Raw genomic sequence first — 17,450 nt, 5'->3', positions numbered from 1 at the left:
GAAATTGCCCAAAAAGCTATTGAGCTGCTCCTTCCATGGCACCGTTATGATTGTCCTTTGAAGGGGCCACTTCATTGAATTCCCTTTATTATGTGGAGTTGTGGGGAGCTCTGTTGATTTACTGATTAGCCACATGAACTTCCGGGTTAAATGCCCCCATACTTTGGAGCTCTTCTGATAAGACTTGGGACAGGCAGTATAAAAGTTGGAAACCAACCCCTGCTAGACCAGTACAGACGGCAGCCATGGCAAAGCCCATCCTCCTCGCTGGTGAGTCAATATTCTAAGGGGAAACTCAATCCCTGGTGCCTTTCTTCCTTCCCTTTTTTTTCTGGGTCTTTCGTAAAGAATCACTATGTATGAAAACAGTCTCGGAGATTTAGAGCTAGAAAGAGACCTTAGAGACCATCAGATCCAATCCTTTATTTTTTACAAATGAGGAAACTGAAGGACAGATTGGTTAAGTGACTTGCCCAAGGATCACACATCTAGTAATTGTCTGAGGGGGCATCTGGACCCAGTTCTTCCTGTGTCCAAGCCCAGTGTTCTGCGTTCCTGTCTATTTTAACCTCATCATACTTTATTTTCTTCCATTCCACCTCTGATACTTTCACAACCTGCCTTACATAAGCAACTCCTGGACCTCAGTTTCCTCACCTGCAAAATGTAAGGGGTAGAGATTCTTAACCTGGAGTCCATAAACTCGTGATATATATGTGTGTGTACATATACACATACATACTTATATACATATAAATATATGTTACATGCTTCAGATGTCATATATAAACCTATTTCAATATAATTGATCTCAATATAATTGATAATTGATATATACACTTACACATGTGTGTTATATGTTATATATGTGTAATATATAACTATATTTCAATATAATTGGTTGGTCTCAATATAATTAATAATTGACATGTATACACGTATTCATAGATAATACATGTGTTATATGCTATATTGTGTTATATATAGCTATATTTCAATGTAATTTATTTCCTTTATAATCTCGTGAATTTTTTGTGTTCAAAAAATTATTTTGTGAAAGGGCCCATGAGTATCACCAGACTTCCAAAGGGGTCCATGACACAAGAGTGTTATGAACCTCTGTTCTACAACATAAGCTCCCCAAGGGCAGCGTCTACTTCATTTTTGTCTGTGTCTCCAGTGTCTTATGATCAAACCACCAGCAAGCATTTCCTAAGCAGCTAATGCTGTGCCAAGTATTGTGCTAGACAATGGAAGAGAGACAAAAATGAAATCATCCCTGCCCTGGAGGAGTTATTATACACAGTTAATAAATGCTTGCTGTGTTGAAATGAATTCAATGACATCTGAGGTCCTGAAATGGCCTCCCCATCTAACCTCTGGTTTTCTAGTTCCCATGACTGACTTCCTGTACTTAACTCAAGACCTCTTCTCTCTCTGCTTCTGATGCTGACACAGCCATATCTGAGAGGATTTCTTGACCCCATTTCCCATCTCCCTCTTTACCTCCCTCTTAAGTTTTTCCTATTTCTCCAGTTACCACCCTTGGTACTTCTTCTTGGTTTCTCTTAATTTTATTTACCAAATCAACTACAACAGCTGGGGGAAGAAAAGAAAAGCTGAAAAGTGAAAGTCTGTGTAGTGGAGAAGGGTCCAGGATGATTCATTTGCTCAGTTATGTAGCATCCTTTGTGGTAGTGAAAGCAGGACAGAGAAATTCAGCTGTACACACACACACACACACACACACACACACAAACACACACCACTTTTTTTTCAGATTAACTCTCCTTGACATTTTATTCTAACTCATTTGGTTACATGTACCATAGAATTTACACTGTTCCAGCAGTTACTTGAAAGATTCCATTCAGCACATTCTCCTCAAACAAATAGGATCTGATGCGAATCAGCTGAATGATTGGTCCAGCCCAAGGTAGATGATGGGTAGAAAGAAAGGATGATTCTGCAGATACAGACTCTGTGAGTCCTGGGAAACCTAGACAATATGCTGAGGAAGCCTGGACAATAGCTCTCTCATAGACAGCAAGCTTCTGGCCCCCATTCTGAGCTCTGGCCTCCTAAAGAGTCTGTCTCTGACATGGGAAACTTCATTAAGTGAGGCCTAGAATCCAGAAGCTTGGAGGGGATGTCCCTGCTCTCCTCGGCCCAAGGAAGGAGACATGATTGTAATCTTCAGTTATGTAAATGTTTTGTACAAGAGGGATTAACCTTATCCAAATTGGCTCCAGAGGTCAGAACTAGAGGCCATGGGTAGAAATGTCAGAGAGGTCGATTTTGGTTCAATGTAAGTTCCATTTAGAGCTGTCCAAAAGTGGAAAGGGCTGCCTTAGTAACAACCGCAACAAAGCATTTATAGTTTGTAAAGTACCTTATATGTGTTATTTACTTTGACCCTCACAACTCTGTCTTGGATCATTGTAGCTGAGAATAGCTAAGTCATTCACAGTCGATCATCAGACGATACTGCTGTGACTGTGCACAAGGTTCTCCTGGTTCTGCTGACTTCACTTTGCATCAGTTCATATAAGTCTTTTCAGGTTTTTCTGAAAGCATCCTTCTCATCATTTCTTTTAGCACAATAGTATTCCATCACGATTGTATACTACAATTTGTTCAGCCATTCCCCATTTTACAAATGAGCAAACTTAAAGGGTAAGTGACTAATCTAGGGTCACAGAGTTCATATATGTCTGAAGCAGAATTTGAACTCAAGCCTGCCTGACTCCAAGGCCAACACTCTTATCCGTTGATCCATCTAGCTGAAATAATAGGCTCTCCTTCCCTGGGAACCTCCCAGCAAAAGCTGGATGACCATTTGTCAGGGACCTTACAGAGAGAATTCCTGTATGGGTTAGGCCTGATTATCTCAGGTCCCTCTTTTCTTTGAAATTCTGTGATTCTCTGGGCAAGCAGCCTACAGAGTGGGAACGTCTGTATGAGTGAGATCTCACCACCTTGACTTCTGTGTGCATTAATTTTGGTTTCATCCTTTGACACATGATATTCTTGGCTTCCCTGAAAACCAACTTAAAACACTATAGCTGAGATAAATTGGACCCCAAGTACTCACAAGACCTAGGGCATGAAAACTATTGGAACCACATAGATCATTCCTGGATAGAATACAAGCTCCTTTACGGCAGGGACTATGCAATTTCTGTTGTCTCCTCAGAACCTAGTAGAGGGTCTGGTATGTATTATGTACTTAATAAATGTTTGTTGATTTTTTTTCTTCTCTAGGTCTGGCCCTGGTGCTGCTTACTCAGCTGGGTAAGTCACAGTCTCCTGCTTCCTCACTCCCCACCCTACACGTACACACTTGTTTTTACAAGATCCTCATAGACCTAGCCAATTCTCAAATATACAAACGGCAGCTAGTTGGTACAGTGGATAGAGTACTGGGCCTGGATTCAGGAAGACCTGAGTTCAAGTCCTATTTTAGACATTTATTACCTGTGTGATCCTGAGCAAGTCACTTAATGTCTGTCTTACTTTATTCAATTGCAAATGTAATAAAGGCATAATAATGTCACCTGCCTCCCAGGGTAGTTTTAAGGATCAAATGAGATAATATTTGCATAATTCCTGGCACCTAGTAGGCACTTTATAATTGGTAGCTATTACTGTTGTTTTTCTATCATTTCAGTCATATCCAACTCTTTGTAACCCCATTTGGGGTTTTCTTGGCAAAGATATTGGAGAGGTTTGCCATTTCCTTCTCCAGTTCATTTTACAGATGAGAAAACTGAGGCAAACAGGGTTAAGTGACTTGCTCAAGGTCACACAGCTAGTAAGTGTCTCAGAGCACTTTTGAACTCACGTCTTCCCGACTCCAGGTCCTGTAGTCTATGCACTACAATGCCCCCCAGCTGCCCCTCACTATTGTTAAGTGTAGATAATTCCTTTGTACAGTATAAAGGTCATTCTATGAGCTCAGAGAAGGCCAGTGAATTTTAGTAGCTGGAGCTAACTGGATTCAGAGTAGTCACCCTATTAACAAATCCCACAGGCAGGTGGAAATGACTTTTGGATAAAATGTTGCTTGGGATTCTCCCCCAAACCACTGCCCTCCACCAGAGCATTGAGAACAACTGTCTGTGATCCTACTGGGCATTCTATTAGCCTATAAAACACTGAGCTTTGAGTCAGAAATTACTGAGTTCAATACCTGCCTGAGACACTTCCTAACCTTGGACAAGTCACTTAAACTCTTTCTGCCTCAGTTTTCTCATCTGTTTATAGGGATCATAATCGAATCTACTTCACAGGATTGTTGTGAGGATCAAATGAAATAATGTACATAAAAATTCTTTATAAGTATTTATAAGTATTATAAGTATTTATAAGCATTCTAGTTATTATCATTATTATTATTATAAACTCCACTTAAGTGCCACCTCCTGTAGGATAACTGACCACCCTCTACTCTCTTACCCCCAGGTATTAGTGCCCTCCTCTACCCCCGAAATTACTTTATATCAAGTTCATATTTATATTACCTTATAACATACAAAATAATACCTTACATATAATTATACTATGTAACTACATATAATTATGCTACATAATTATATATAACATAATATAATACCTTATATTTACCTGTGTACATGTTGTTTCCCCCCATAGAATGTAAGCTTCTTGAGAGCAGAGATTGTTTCATTTTTGTCATTGCATTGCCAGTGTCTGGAACATAGTAGGGACTTAATAAATGCTTGTTGAATGAATGAATGAATGAATGAATGTGTGAATAAATGAATAAATGAGTAGGCTCTGCTGCTGTCCCCAACCATGACATTTCCTTCTTGCTGCCAACAGGCTCTGCCTACCATCTGACATGCTACTTCACCAACTGGGCCAGTACAGGCTAGGCCTGGGGAGCTTCAAGCCAGATAACATCGACCCCTGCCTCTGTACTCACTTGATCTATGCTTTTGCTGGAATGAGTAACAATGAGATCACCACAACTGAATGGAATGATGTGACCCTCTACAAATCCTTCAATGGTTTGAAAAACATGTAAGGAGGAGGAAAAAGCAGCTGGTAGTCTGGTGGTTAGAGAGCTGTACCTGGAGTCAGGAAGACCTGAGTTCAAATCTAGCCTAAGACACTTTGTAGCTGTGTGACCCTGGGCAAGTCACTTAACCGCTGTCTGCCTCAGTTTCCTCAACTGTAAAATGAGGATAATAACAGAACCTACCTCACTGGGTTGTTGTGAGAATCAAATGAGACAACAACTATAAAGAATTTAGCACAGGACCTGGCACATAGAAGGTACTTAATAAATTCTTATTTCCTTCCATTCCTTTCTATCCCCCGTTGGTCTAGAAATTCCCCTTTGACTCTGGAAGTTCCTTCCCACACTAAGATTTACAATTTACTCTAATGGAACAGAAGCTACATCCCCTCTCGTAATGAGGCAGCTACGTTTGTAAGTTGGGTATATGGCAGGTCAGCAAAAAGATGCCGAAGTTACCTTCTGTTTTCAAGAATAAACGCATTGTAGCCTTGGTCCCAAAAGGCCAGAGGACACTCACCGAGCATTTCACGCCACAAGGAACGTGTAAATAAGTGGAGGACAACAACCCCCAAAAACCCTCTGGCACCTCATCAGACTTGTTTCAGGGACCATCCTGTCTAGCTACCCAATGAGTCTCTCTGACTATGAGAAACTATGAAATGCAAGGAGTTTTTAACATTCCCTTTTTGTTCTCTCTATAGGAACAGTGAACTGAAAACTCTCCTGGCCATTGGAGGCTGGAACTTTGGAACTGTCCCGTAAGTCCAGTATCAGAACTAAAATCCAAAGGACTTATGAGCTTCTTCTTAAGCAGGGAGGTGTTTTGCAGAGAGGCTAGGTCAGATTTTCCCCTGCCCTGAGGAATCTTACAGTGTAAGACCGACACCATAACTGAGATGCATATACACTAAATAAGTAACTAGAGTAGAAATTGTCTGAAACAAAGGCTTCATTCTTCCTTGGGCTCCATTCCAGCAGATTTTTACACACCTAAAAGATGGGAAACTGGGTCCTATTCTCACTATCCAGCAATGAGACCTGGAAAAAATTCACCCTTTCTAAATCTCAAGTTTCTTCTCCCGAAAAATGAAAGTGGTAGACTCTTTGATCTCTGAGATCTCTTCCAGCTCTGATATTCTATAATTACTGAAGTACAAAAGGGACTTTGCCTGGCTTAGATCACAGCTGGGACGTGGTGTTTAGCAATACATATCACATTTAGGGACAGACATAACACTCTGGAGCACATCCTAAAGGAGGACGACCAGGATAGAGAAGGGACTCCTAGACCATGACATACAAGGATCTGTTAAAGAAATTGATCCTGGGGAAGCTAGGTAGCGAAGTGGATAGAACACTGGCTCTAAAGTCAGAAGGTCCTAAGTTCAAATCTAGCCTCAGATACTTACTAGCTATGTGACCCTTGGCAAGTCACTTAACCCTGATTTCCTCTAAAAAAAAAAAACCAACAACCTAAGAAATTGATCCTGGACAAATAGCTACTTAGGGGAGCCATGGTAACCATCTTCCAATATGTGAAGGGAGTACATTTATTCCACTTGGTTTCAGATGGAAGATATAGGAGCAATGGGCAGAAGCTGAAAAAAGGTAGATTTTGACTCAATAGAAAGAAAAACTGCCTTTAAAACTAGAGCTATGCAGAAAAAAAATGGGTTGCCTCAAAGGGTGATGAGTTCTCCCTCACTGGAAGTATTCAAGTGGAGAGTGAAAGGTTACTTGTTGGGGATGTTCTCGAAGAGATTGCTGCTTAGGCAAGGGCAACTTTGGATGACTTCTGAGGTCCCTTCCAAGTCTGAGACTCTGTAATTTCTAAGGATCTAGTTACAATATGATTCCACAGCATGAACACTGAGGATCTGGTGTACTGGAGTCAGTATATTGGATAGGGGAGTGAATGACAAAGAAATTATAGAGGTTCCTCATTTGAGGGGTTACCATTTTACCTCCAATTAGTTGGGGAAGCTATAGGAGCTCAGAAACTGTTTGAATGATAATAGATAATGATGAATTAGAACAGGACACAGTTGTTAACATTAAATATATCTAGAAAGAAGGATAAGAAGGGGGAAGGGAGGAATACATAAAGAGATCACTATGTTCATATTATTAGATAGGGCTGAAGTTACAAGAGTAAAAGAAGGTTAGGAGAAAACAGGAGAAGGGAACTGATCAGGCCTGGGATGCACTTAGAGCTTTGAAGAATTTGGACTTGTTCAACCATAGAGGAGGACAGTACAGTGAATCCAAAGGGAGATCAGAGTCTAGACATGAAGAGTGACTGAAGAGAGATTTTTAAAAAGGGGTTGGCTTCTAGAAATATTGGGAAGATTAAAAACAACAGGCTTTGGGAATAGAGAAGGTGGAAGGAGTGAAGGACACTGAAGTGCCAATTATCAAATGTTTGCAGAAGTTTCCACTTGAGAATAAGGGATAGTCATATGATGATTCAAGAAAGGACCATGTCTCTGGTTTCAAAGTGTGAGCTGGAGATGGGCACAGACTGGACTGTCTTATCAGCAGAGCTTTACAAATCACCCAGAAAGGTGAGGAAGTACACAGACTGGAGCAATCTGCACATGAATTTCCTTACTCTATCTTCTTTCTGTCTCCTTCAGATTCACCATCAGGGTTTCCACCACTGAGAACCACCAGACCTTCATCAAATCAGTCATCAGATTCCTGTGCCAGTATGAGTTTGATAGGCTGGATTTTGACTGGGAGTACCCTGGCTCTCGTGGCAGCCCTTCTCAGGACAAGAACCTCTTCACCGTCTTGGTCAAGCTGAGCTGGACACATCTCATTGCGACTTACCTTCCTACTCCTTCCACCATCTGACTCACATTGAGCCCTCGCTCTCTCCTGATGACACAGCCTCTCTGGCCACCTTTCCAGCACTGGCTGGGCCTTTGCTCATTGTCCCCAATTCACTGGTGTGGGAGTTGGAACACTCATTGCTTCCCATTGCCACTTCTAGGTTCTCTCTCTACCACCAGCAATCAGTAACCTTTCCTCCTTTGAGGTTCATTCAATCTATATTTATCATCCAATCAAGATTCTGCTGACTGTTGGCTACCAACTTCCCAGACACTTCTTTTCTTTCCTCAATTAATTAAGTGCCTCGCTCACAATCTTTCTCTCCTCCCCAACTTTGGCTTCAACTCCACCAAATATCCTAACATCCTAGCTCTTCAATTTGCCCATTTCCCATGACCTACTCCTCCACCCCAACTTAGCCACACAGAGAGCTTGATTTTGCCATCACTTACAAATGTACCCCATCTTCATTAATTCTGAAATGCCCTTATCTGATCACAATCTATTGGCTTTCCCCCTCTCCCTCTTGCCTTCGAATATCAAACTCTACTCTTCATTTACACCATGACCTCCAATCCCTCAGGTCCTCATTTCTCTCCTGGACCATCACCCCTGCATTAGGCATTCTCTCCTCTTTTCCCCATCTAGACTCTTTGGAGTCAGTTCAACTCTATACTGTCCTCTTCTCTCAAGTCCCTTGACCCTGTGTCATATTGCCAATTGTGCCCTGCCAAGTCTCAGTCTTACCATCATCACCGCCTTCACTACTATGTGTGTGCCATTGAACAAAGGCAGAGAAAATCACATAGCTATTATGACTGAGTGCATGACAAATTTTTGTTGCATAATCTCAACCAAGCCATCACTGCTGCTAGGCAAACCTTTTATACACCCCTAATTAATTCACTATCCCACTCACCCCAGACATCTCTCATCTCTCTATTGTTTCATAGCCTATGCCCCATGCCTGGAAGACTTACCCTCTTCATCTCAGCATCATGGAAGCCCTGGCTGCCTTAAAGTTTCAACTCAATTACCAACACTCCAAGAGGCCTTTCATGATTTCCTCAGTCGTTAGTGCTTTTCACTCCCCAAATTATTGTATTTATCTTGTATGCATTTTATATTTAACTATGTATATGTTCTTCCCTCCACCACCATTCCCCTCATCAATAAAATGTAAGCTTATTGAGGTCAGGCATTGTTTCATTTTGGATTTTTTATCCCTGGTGCCTGAGATTTAATAAATCCTTGATGATCTATGAGGTTCCTTGCAATCAATCGAGCAACAAGTACTTCTGAAAGTGATTACTACATACCAGGCATTATGCTGGGAGCCAAGGAGAGATCTATGTTCCCATGATCCTATGAACTGAATTGAACTGGTGCTACATATGAATGAATGATCCATGGAAGAACCAGGTTGAGTCTAGAGAGAACAGAGAGAAGCCAGAGAAGTCTAACTTTGGGCTGCTGTCCACTTGTTCTCTTCTGCTCACCCACAGGAAATGTGTGAAGCCTTTGAGCAGGAAGCCAAGCAGATCAACAAACCCCGGCTGATGGTCACTGCTGCCGTGGCTGCTGGCATCTCCAACATTGAGTCCAGCTACGACATCCCCCAGCTCTCTCAGTGAGTACTGCAGCTGCTCCTGCAAGTGTCTCTCTCTGGGGGTCAGCTGTCACTTGTGTTGGGACAGCCAATTGGCAGGTCCATCTCACTTCTCAGAAGGCTCCAGGAAAGGTTCCTGTTTTCCTATTTATCCCACAAGCTCCTTGCGATCTGGCCTTTGCTTCAATCCCTCCAGTGAAATTTGTCTTCAAAATTAACAATCACCTCTCGATTGCTAACTCCAAGAGTCTTTTCACAATCCCCAGTGCCCCCTGTGCCTAGTACTGTGCTTAGCATAGAGAATCTATTTAGTAAATGCTTATTGATAGATTGATCTTCAGCATTTCTTAAGTATTTGGTGCTATTGACCTCTCCCTCCTTCCTATTATTCTCTCCTCCCTTGTTCTTTTCACTCTCCTGGTTTTCTCGCTATCTCTTTGCCTACTCTGTCTTATTTGTTAGTTCATCCTCATCTTCCCACCCCTTAAGTAAACGTGTCCTTCAATCCTTGACTCTTTTCTTTCTTTGTTCTTCTATCTCACCTATTCCCTAATGTTGAATTATTACCTCTACACACATTTCTCCATTTTATATAGCCAACCCCAATATTTATGTTGAATTATTACCTCTGCACACATAATTCTCCAATTTATCTAGCCAACCCCAATATTTATGTTGAATTATTACCTCTAAACATGTAATTCTCCAATTTATCTAACCAACCTCAATATTCCTTTTAATTTTCAGTCCTTCATATCAAACTTCCTTCAACACCAAAAACTAAACACATAATCTTTTCCCCAAAACCTGCATACCTTCCCAACTTCCTTCTTTCTACCCATAGTATCATTATCTTCCAAGTCACTCAGCTTCATAAAGCTTAGATTCGTCTCTGACTCTTCGCTCTCCCTCATCCTTCACATCTAATCACTTTCCAAGTCTTGGCATTTTTATCTCAGCAATCTCTCTCTATCCTCACCTTTCCACTCACTCAGCCTCCATTCTAATCTAGACTATGATAATAGCTTCCTAAAGGACCTCCCTGCTTCCAATCCATCCTATATCCTTCCTCACATCATACCTACACATGTCACTCTTCTGCTCAATAACTTGTTACAAATAATACTCTTGGAAGAAAGTTGGGAGTGCAACTGGTTCACTTTTCTGGTCAGCAAACCTTGGAACTTTTCAAGCAAATGGCTAACAGGAGACCCTACTTAGTCAAACCCTAGTCAATAAGCAAGGATATCTACTCCAGAGAGAGGGAAAAGGGTATTTCATAAGGACTTGTAAGCACATGAGATTTTAGAAAAATTCTTAGCTCAATAGAGATTTACAAATCTAACCCAAAATGACTCACAAATTGAAAATACAATTCTTAGCAATAATTCTAAAGATATAGACACACATTCCCGTGAAAAGTACAGAATGACCTAGGCCCTGTTGATCTGCTTGTTACAAAGCCACCCAACCTCCCAGAAGGCTGGAGGGTAGTTGCTCCTGACTCCTCTGGCCACCCTCTGAGGTTCTGTGCTCTCTAATACAGCTGACAAAGGAGAGAGAAAAGCAAAAGGAAGAGAATGAAATACCTGCATGCATCTTTTATCTGCCCTCTGACCACTCCTTGTCCTGTAGTCATGATAGAATTCCCAAAGTACCTTCTACATTCTGTACATATTACAGCTCTGGCAGCTTGGAGAGTTCTCTTGATTTACAAGGGGCCAATAAAGTTAGGATCCATAGGGTCTAACCTGCGAATGGAAAGCTGCCTCCTCAGACCAGTCATTGGGCCGGCCTCTCAATGCTCCCTCTTCCAATATTTATCAGTCTATGGAGGAGCTTCGTTATGACTTCTGAATTCCTAATAGGTGGGAAGTAAGGAAGTGTTAATTAATCATGAATGACCACTTTCTTTATTTTACCATGGGTTGTTTTTTGTCTGTGTTTTCTTTTACAACATGACTAATATGGAAATATGTTTTGCATGATAACACATCTATATTAAATTGCTTACCATCTCGGGGAGAGGCAAGGGGAGGGAAGGAGAGAATTTAGAAATCAAAATTAAAAAAAAAATAAATGTTTAAAATTGTTTTTACATGTAATTAGGGAAAAATAAAATATAATTTAAAAAAAGAAAAAAATCACGAATTACAATATTGCCATGGATAGTTAAGAAAATACTTTCCTTAAAAATAAAAAGAAAGAGATTGAAGTCTATATTTGTGATTTAAAGCCTTCCAGAGCCTAAGTCCAACCTACTTTTCCAGGCTAATTTCACACTACTTCTCTTTTTCCACCCTACATTCCAGCCAAACTACATAACCCACCAGCTGTTCCCCACTTTCCTGTTCCCATGCATTTACATAGGCCCGCCTCCATGCCTGAAATGCCTCTACATCTCTTATCTGTTAAAACCTTTCTCTCCTTCAGAGCTCAGCCCTGGTACCATCTATTACCTGAATTTTCCCTGATTTCCTCAGTTGAAAGTACATAGTAACAGCACTTGTTTAACAGAATTGAATTGAATGGGAGGCTGTCCCTGGCAAGGGTACGGGAAATAAATAATCACCAGAAATCACCATTAATTCTGTTCTCCAGACTAGGTACCTGGACTTCTTCCACGTCATGACCTATAACTTCCATGGCTCGTGGGAGGGCTACACTGGAGAGAATAGCCCCCTGTACAAAACCCCCAGTGACACTGGCAGCAATGCCTACCGCAATGTGGTGAGTGAAGCCCCTGCATAGACTCCAAGGAGGACTGAAGAAGATCACTAGTTTGGGGCACAAGATGCACTATCAATTCAGCTATCTGATCAATTAATCAACTAATCATTTCTAATACACAGCAAAGGCATTAAATTGCTGTGGTTGGAAAATTGATCAATCCATTAGTAATTAAGTATGCAATGTCAAGCTTATTACTACCATGACCACCACCATCCCTCCTACTACTGGAGGCAGCTCAGTGACACAGTAGATAGAGCACTGGTCCTGGAGTCAGGAAGACCTCCAGCCGCAGACCCGCAAACACTGTATGACCCTAAGCAAGTCACTTAACTTCTGTATGCCTCAGTTTCCTCTACTGTAAAATGGGGATTATAACAGCACCTACCTTGCAGGAGTTGTTGTGAAGATCAAATGAGATGATATTTGTAAAGCTCTTAGCTCAGTGCCTGGCATGCAGTAGGTGCTATATAAATGCTTACTCCCTCCGAATTAGGGAAAGGGAAGAGAATGAGGATTTATAGAACACCTATGATGTGCCAGACACAGTGCTGAGTGCTCTACAAATACATAAGCATTTATACCGTGCGTACAATGTGCCAGGCACTGTGCTAAGTGCTTTACGAATCAATTCTCATTTAATACCACTACTGCTACTACTAACCTACGTTTATATAGGGTTTTAAGATCTTCGAAGCACTTTACATATCTGCTTTGATAGGTAGGGCAGTAAACTAATAATTAAGAATCTGCCTCCTGGATGAAATAAGTGTTCATTCATCCATTCATTTATTCAACAATCACTTATTAAATACCTATTATATGTGAGATATTGTATTGAATGCTGAGGAAGACAGGAAAATAAATTTTAAAAATTTCTTTGAGGGTAGATTCTCAAAGAGCATACAACCCTAAAGAAGAGAAAAGACATTTCTCTATTCATTGCAATACAATTAACTACAATTAATGATAGTTATTAATTCTAATTAAATATAATTAACTATTATACAAAACACAATATAACATGCTTAAGAGAAGTACAAACTTCTTGATAGCAGATGCTCACTCTGGCCACAGAGAATGTCTGAAGTTCTCATGTGGAGATTATAGGAGAGCAAACATTCATCATGGAATCATGTTCTAAAACCTGCCAGATCAAAACTCAGAGCCCAGTTGTTATTAACTGGGGAATCACTAGGGAATGCTTTAAGAAAGAAGAGGTATATGAACTGAGCCTAGCAAGATAGGCCAAGTTTAAGTGTGCTTCCATTGTGGGATTCTGTTATGAACTATTGGAAAAACAGTGGCGCCCCAGCTGAGAAGCTCATTATTGGATTCCCATCTTGCAGACACACCTTCATCTTGAGAAATCCTTCTGAAACTGGCATTGGTGCCCCTGTTTCTGGCCCTGGCCCTGCTGGTACCTACACCAGGCAGTCTGGCTTCTGGGCTTACTATGAGGTAAGTGTCTAGAAGTTGTATACAAAGGGGGAAAGACTATTGTTGACTCTTTACTTGTGAACAGAAATGTAAAGGGTTGCATATTCCCAGTGATGCTTAGCCTTCTTACTCTGTCCCATTTTCCTATAATTCAAAGCAGAAAGTAGAAGGGAAAAATCAGACATCTAGGGCTAGGACAGACCCCAGAGACCATCTAGACCAACCTCTTCATTTTAGAGAAAAGGAAGCCAAGAATCACATGAATTCTCAGGTCACACAGAAAGTAAGTATCAGAGGCTAGCTGTGAGCCTGGCTGCTCTTTCTCTCTTTCCACGGTACCACACTTTGTCCGGTTGTTCTTTTGTGCCTTAGAAAGGTGACTGGAAGGCCAGAAAAATCTGCCTTTTAGATGGACTCTCACCCAGGCCACAGAGAATATCTGAAATTCTCATCTGGAGACTGTGAGAGAGCAAACATTCATCATGGAATCTTTGTAAATCTATAGAGTCCTAAAAACTGCCAGGGCATACCTTACTAGGTGTGTAGAATCATAGAATGTTACACTTAGGGGTCTTGGAAATCATCTATCTGGACCAGGGGGTTCTTAACTTTTTCATACCATGAACAGCTTTGGCAATGTGGTGAAGTCTATTGGTCTTTTCTCGGAGTAACGTTTTAAGTAATTGAAGGAAATGCTAAGTTCCAGTTAAAAGTTGATGAAAATTAAAATGCAATTTATGGACCCTCTGATATATCTCAGGTTAAGAACTCCTAGCCTAGACTAATCCCCTTCTCTACATCTTTCAATATCCTTATAATTACTGAAAATCAATGGTCCAAAATTTATTAAGGAATTAGAATCCCAATGTAAAGTGTTCACAGATAGTATTACATACTCTCTCCTTGAACCCCTTTCTTACAAATTTTTTCCAACCTCTCTGCTGCATTATTCTCTTTTCTCAGATTTGCCCTTTCCTGAACAATGGTGCTACTCAGGTGTGGAAAGCTTCTAAGGACATTCCCTATGCTTACAAAGGCAGTGATTGGGTTGGTTATGACAACCCCAAGAGCTTCCAAATTAAGGTAGAGTATTTCCCTGGGCTCCCCTGAGTCAGTACATCTCTATCTGTAGCCCAAAATCTTAGGAGAATCCAGGAAGGCCTGGATCAAACATCTGTCCTGCCCCCACAGGCTGAGTGGCTGAAGAAGAATAACTTTGCAGGTGCCATGGTCTGGGCCATTGATCTGGATGACTTCACTGGGACTTTCCGTAACCAGGGAAAATTCCCCCTGATCAACACCTTGAAGAAAGCCCCAGGTCTGGAAAGCGCAAGTAAGTGGGAGCTGCAGATGTCCAGGGTCCCAAAATGCCCTTTATCTACTTCCCACACCTTACAATACATAAAAGATAACTCACATAAGCAACTGCTAAATGACTATCCCCATTCTTCTGAGAATCAGATACTCACATCTGTCCTTGTCCTGGCATCGTAATGTCAAGAACACAACTTACAGTGTAAGTGGAAATCAGCGACAAAGTAGGTAAAAAAAATGGGCAGATTTGTTGACTTTGAATAGTTGTAAGGCAGAATGATGGACCATCGTGGCTTGAATTTATGGGGCCACAGACCTAGGGCCAGAAGGGACCTCCAGCATCATCTAATTCAACCCCCTCTTGTTACAGATAAAAAAAAAATTGAGGCCCAAGGAGAAAGAACACTGGCTCTTCAAAGATCCAGGATTCAAATCCCACCTCTGGTGTTTAATTACCTACTTGACCTTAAGCAAACCATTTAACTTCCCTGAGGCCTCAGTTTCTTCCTCTGCAAAATGAGGGATGTGGAATAGCTGGATTCTTGTTACTTTTCAATCGTTTCAGCAGTGTCCGGCTCTCGGTGGTGACGTTTTGAGGTTTTCTTGGCAAAGATACTGGAGTGGTCTGCCATTTCCCTCTCCAGCTCGTTTTATAGATAAGGAAACTGAGGCAAACAGGGTTAAGTGACTTACCCAGGGTCACACAAACAAGTGTCTGAGGCTGGATTTGAACTCATGAAGCGGAGTCTTCCTGATTCCAAGCTAGATTTTTTAGGTCCCTTCAAACTCTAAGTCTATGTTCCTATATGGTGTAGACATGACTTGCCCAAAGTATAAAGCTTTACAAAGCACTTTTCTTATAACAACAAGATGGTGAAGGGGTAAGAGTACTGGATTTTGTACCATAAAAAGTGGGTTCAAATCTAGAATCTACCACTTATTTTCTGTGTGACCTTGGGCAAGTCCCTTAAGATTTGAACCTCAGGGGTCTCATTTACAGACAAGATGATCTTTCTGGTCCCTTCCAGTTCCAAATCTAGTTTCCCATGATTTGTGTGAGGTAAGTAGTACAAATACCATTGTTTCTATTTTACAAATATTCTCGGCCATAACATACACCATTTACAGATGAAGGCACGGAAACTCAGGGATTCATTGCCTTTCACAGAGTACATGGCAGATATAAACTCAAATCTTGGTTTTTTGACTTGAAGTTAAGCACTATTTCACCATGCTCCCCAAGTTCTATGCCAACCCACTTATTGTTCAGCCCTGTGGTTATTTCAAGGTACCCAGAAATCCTATATTCCAGAGTCATTCATCATTTCCTCTCCCTAATCATGTGAAACCTTTCTTTGATCATTTAACTCATAAGGTGATAGATGGAAGACCTGAGTTCATATCTGGTCTCAGACACTTACTAGCTGTACGATCCTGGGCAAGCCATTTAACTTCTGCTTGCCTCAGTTTCTTCATCTGTAAAAGGGGGGTAATAATAACACCTACCTCCCAGGGTTGCTATCAGATGAGATATTTGTAAAGTTTTTAGCACAGTGCCTGGCAAATAGCAGATGTTATATAAATGTTAGCTCTTATGAAGAGGGAGAGAAACACACAGTCAGAGAGAAACAAAGTCAGAGAAAAAGAGACACAGAGACATAGAAACTTGAAAGGGGAGAGAAAGAAAGTCAGAGACAATAAACTGAGAGGAGACACAGAGACTGAGAGGAGGTACATAGAGAGGAGAGACATAGACAAAGACTGAGACACATTGGCCTGATTCTAAAGACATTGTAAGGAGTTTAAAAAAAAAAAGAGGCTTCTTTCTTGTACAATGTTTAATGTGGCTTTTAACCCCAGGCCAATTCACCACTTTTGGTGTCCCACTAGCCTAGATGGAGTCTGGGGGGTTACAAATAGAATGAAATCTTTGCTCAAGTTGCAAAATCTAATCATTCCCAGTTGCCCTGATCTCTTATTCCAATGTTATATCCCCTAAATACTAGCTATTATTATTATTATTATTATTATTATTATTATGGCAGCTGGGTGGCAGAGTGGATGTAGTAACAGGTCTAGAGCCAAGAAAACCTGAGTTCAAAATCAGCCGTAGACACTTACTAGCTGCGTGACCCTGGGCAAGTCACTTAACCCTGTTTGCCTCAGTTTCCTCATCTGTAAAAGGAGCTGGAGAAGGAAATGACAAACCACTCCAGCATCTTTGCCAAGAAACCCCCAAATGGGATCACAAAGGGTTGGATTCAACTGGATAGCAACAGCTCAAATTAGCACATGTGCTGTCTTCTTTCATTATCCAGCCAGATAGTGAAATAGCAGACCACTCCAGTGTCTTTGCTGAGAAGAGCCCAGAAGGAGGCACAAAGAGTCAGGCATGACTGCAAATGGCTAAACAACAACCACAATTATTATCATTATAACATAAATATTAAGTGAACAAAAATGTAGCCTAAGTAGTTA

General features: G+C 41.1%; 1 protein-coding gene across 1 annotated transcript; it reads left to right on the top strand.

Moving 5' to 3' along the window:
- The first annotated feature begins 245 nt into the window (after positions 1-245).
- CHIA (chitinase acidic) lies at positions 246-15,560 on the top strand. Its single transcript, XM_020998310.2, is given in 12 exon segments — positions 246-270; positions 3,265-3,294; positions 4,843-4,878; positions 4,881-5,043; positions 5,746-5,802; positions 7,681-7,844; positions 9,383-9,509; positions 12,095-12,217; positions 13,493-13,679; positions 14,622-14,741; positions 14,850-14,991; positions 15,538-15,560. Coding segments are annotated over 12 exon segments (1,197 nt in total).
- The last annotated feature ends 1,890 nt before the right edge of the window (positions 15,561-17,450 follow it).

The sequence above is a fragment of the Phascolarctos cinereus genome, unplaced genomic scaffold (assembly GCF_003287225.1).
Source record: "Phascolarctos cinereus isolate Bilbo 61053 unplaced genomic scaffold, phaCin_HiC Scaffold_5;HRSCAF=322, whole genome shotgun sequence".
In the NCBI taxonomy this organism is placed as follows: domain Eukaryota; kingdom Metazoa; phylum Chordata; class Mammalia; order Diprotodontia; family Phascolarctidae; genus Phascolarctos; species Phascolarctos cinereus.
This window is presented reverse-complemented; position numbering and strand designations above follow the sequence as displayed.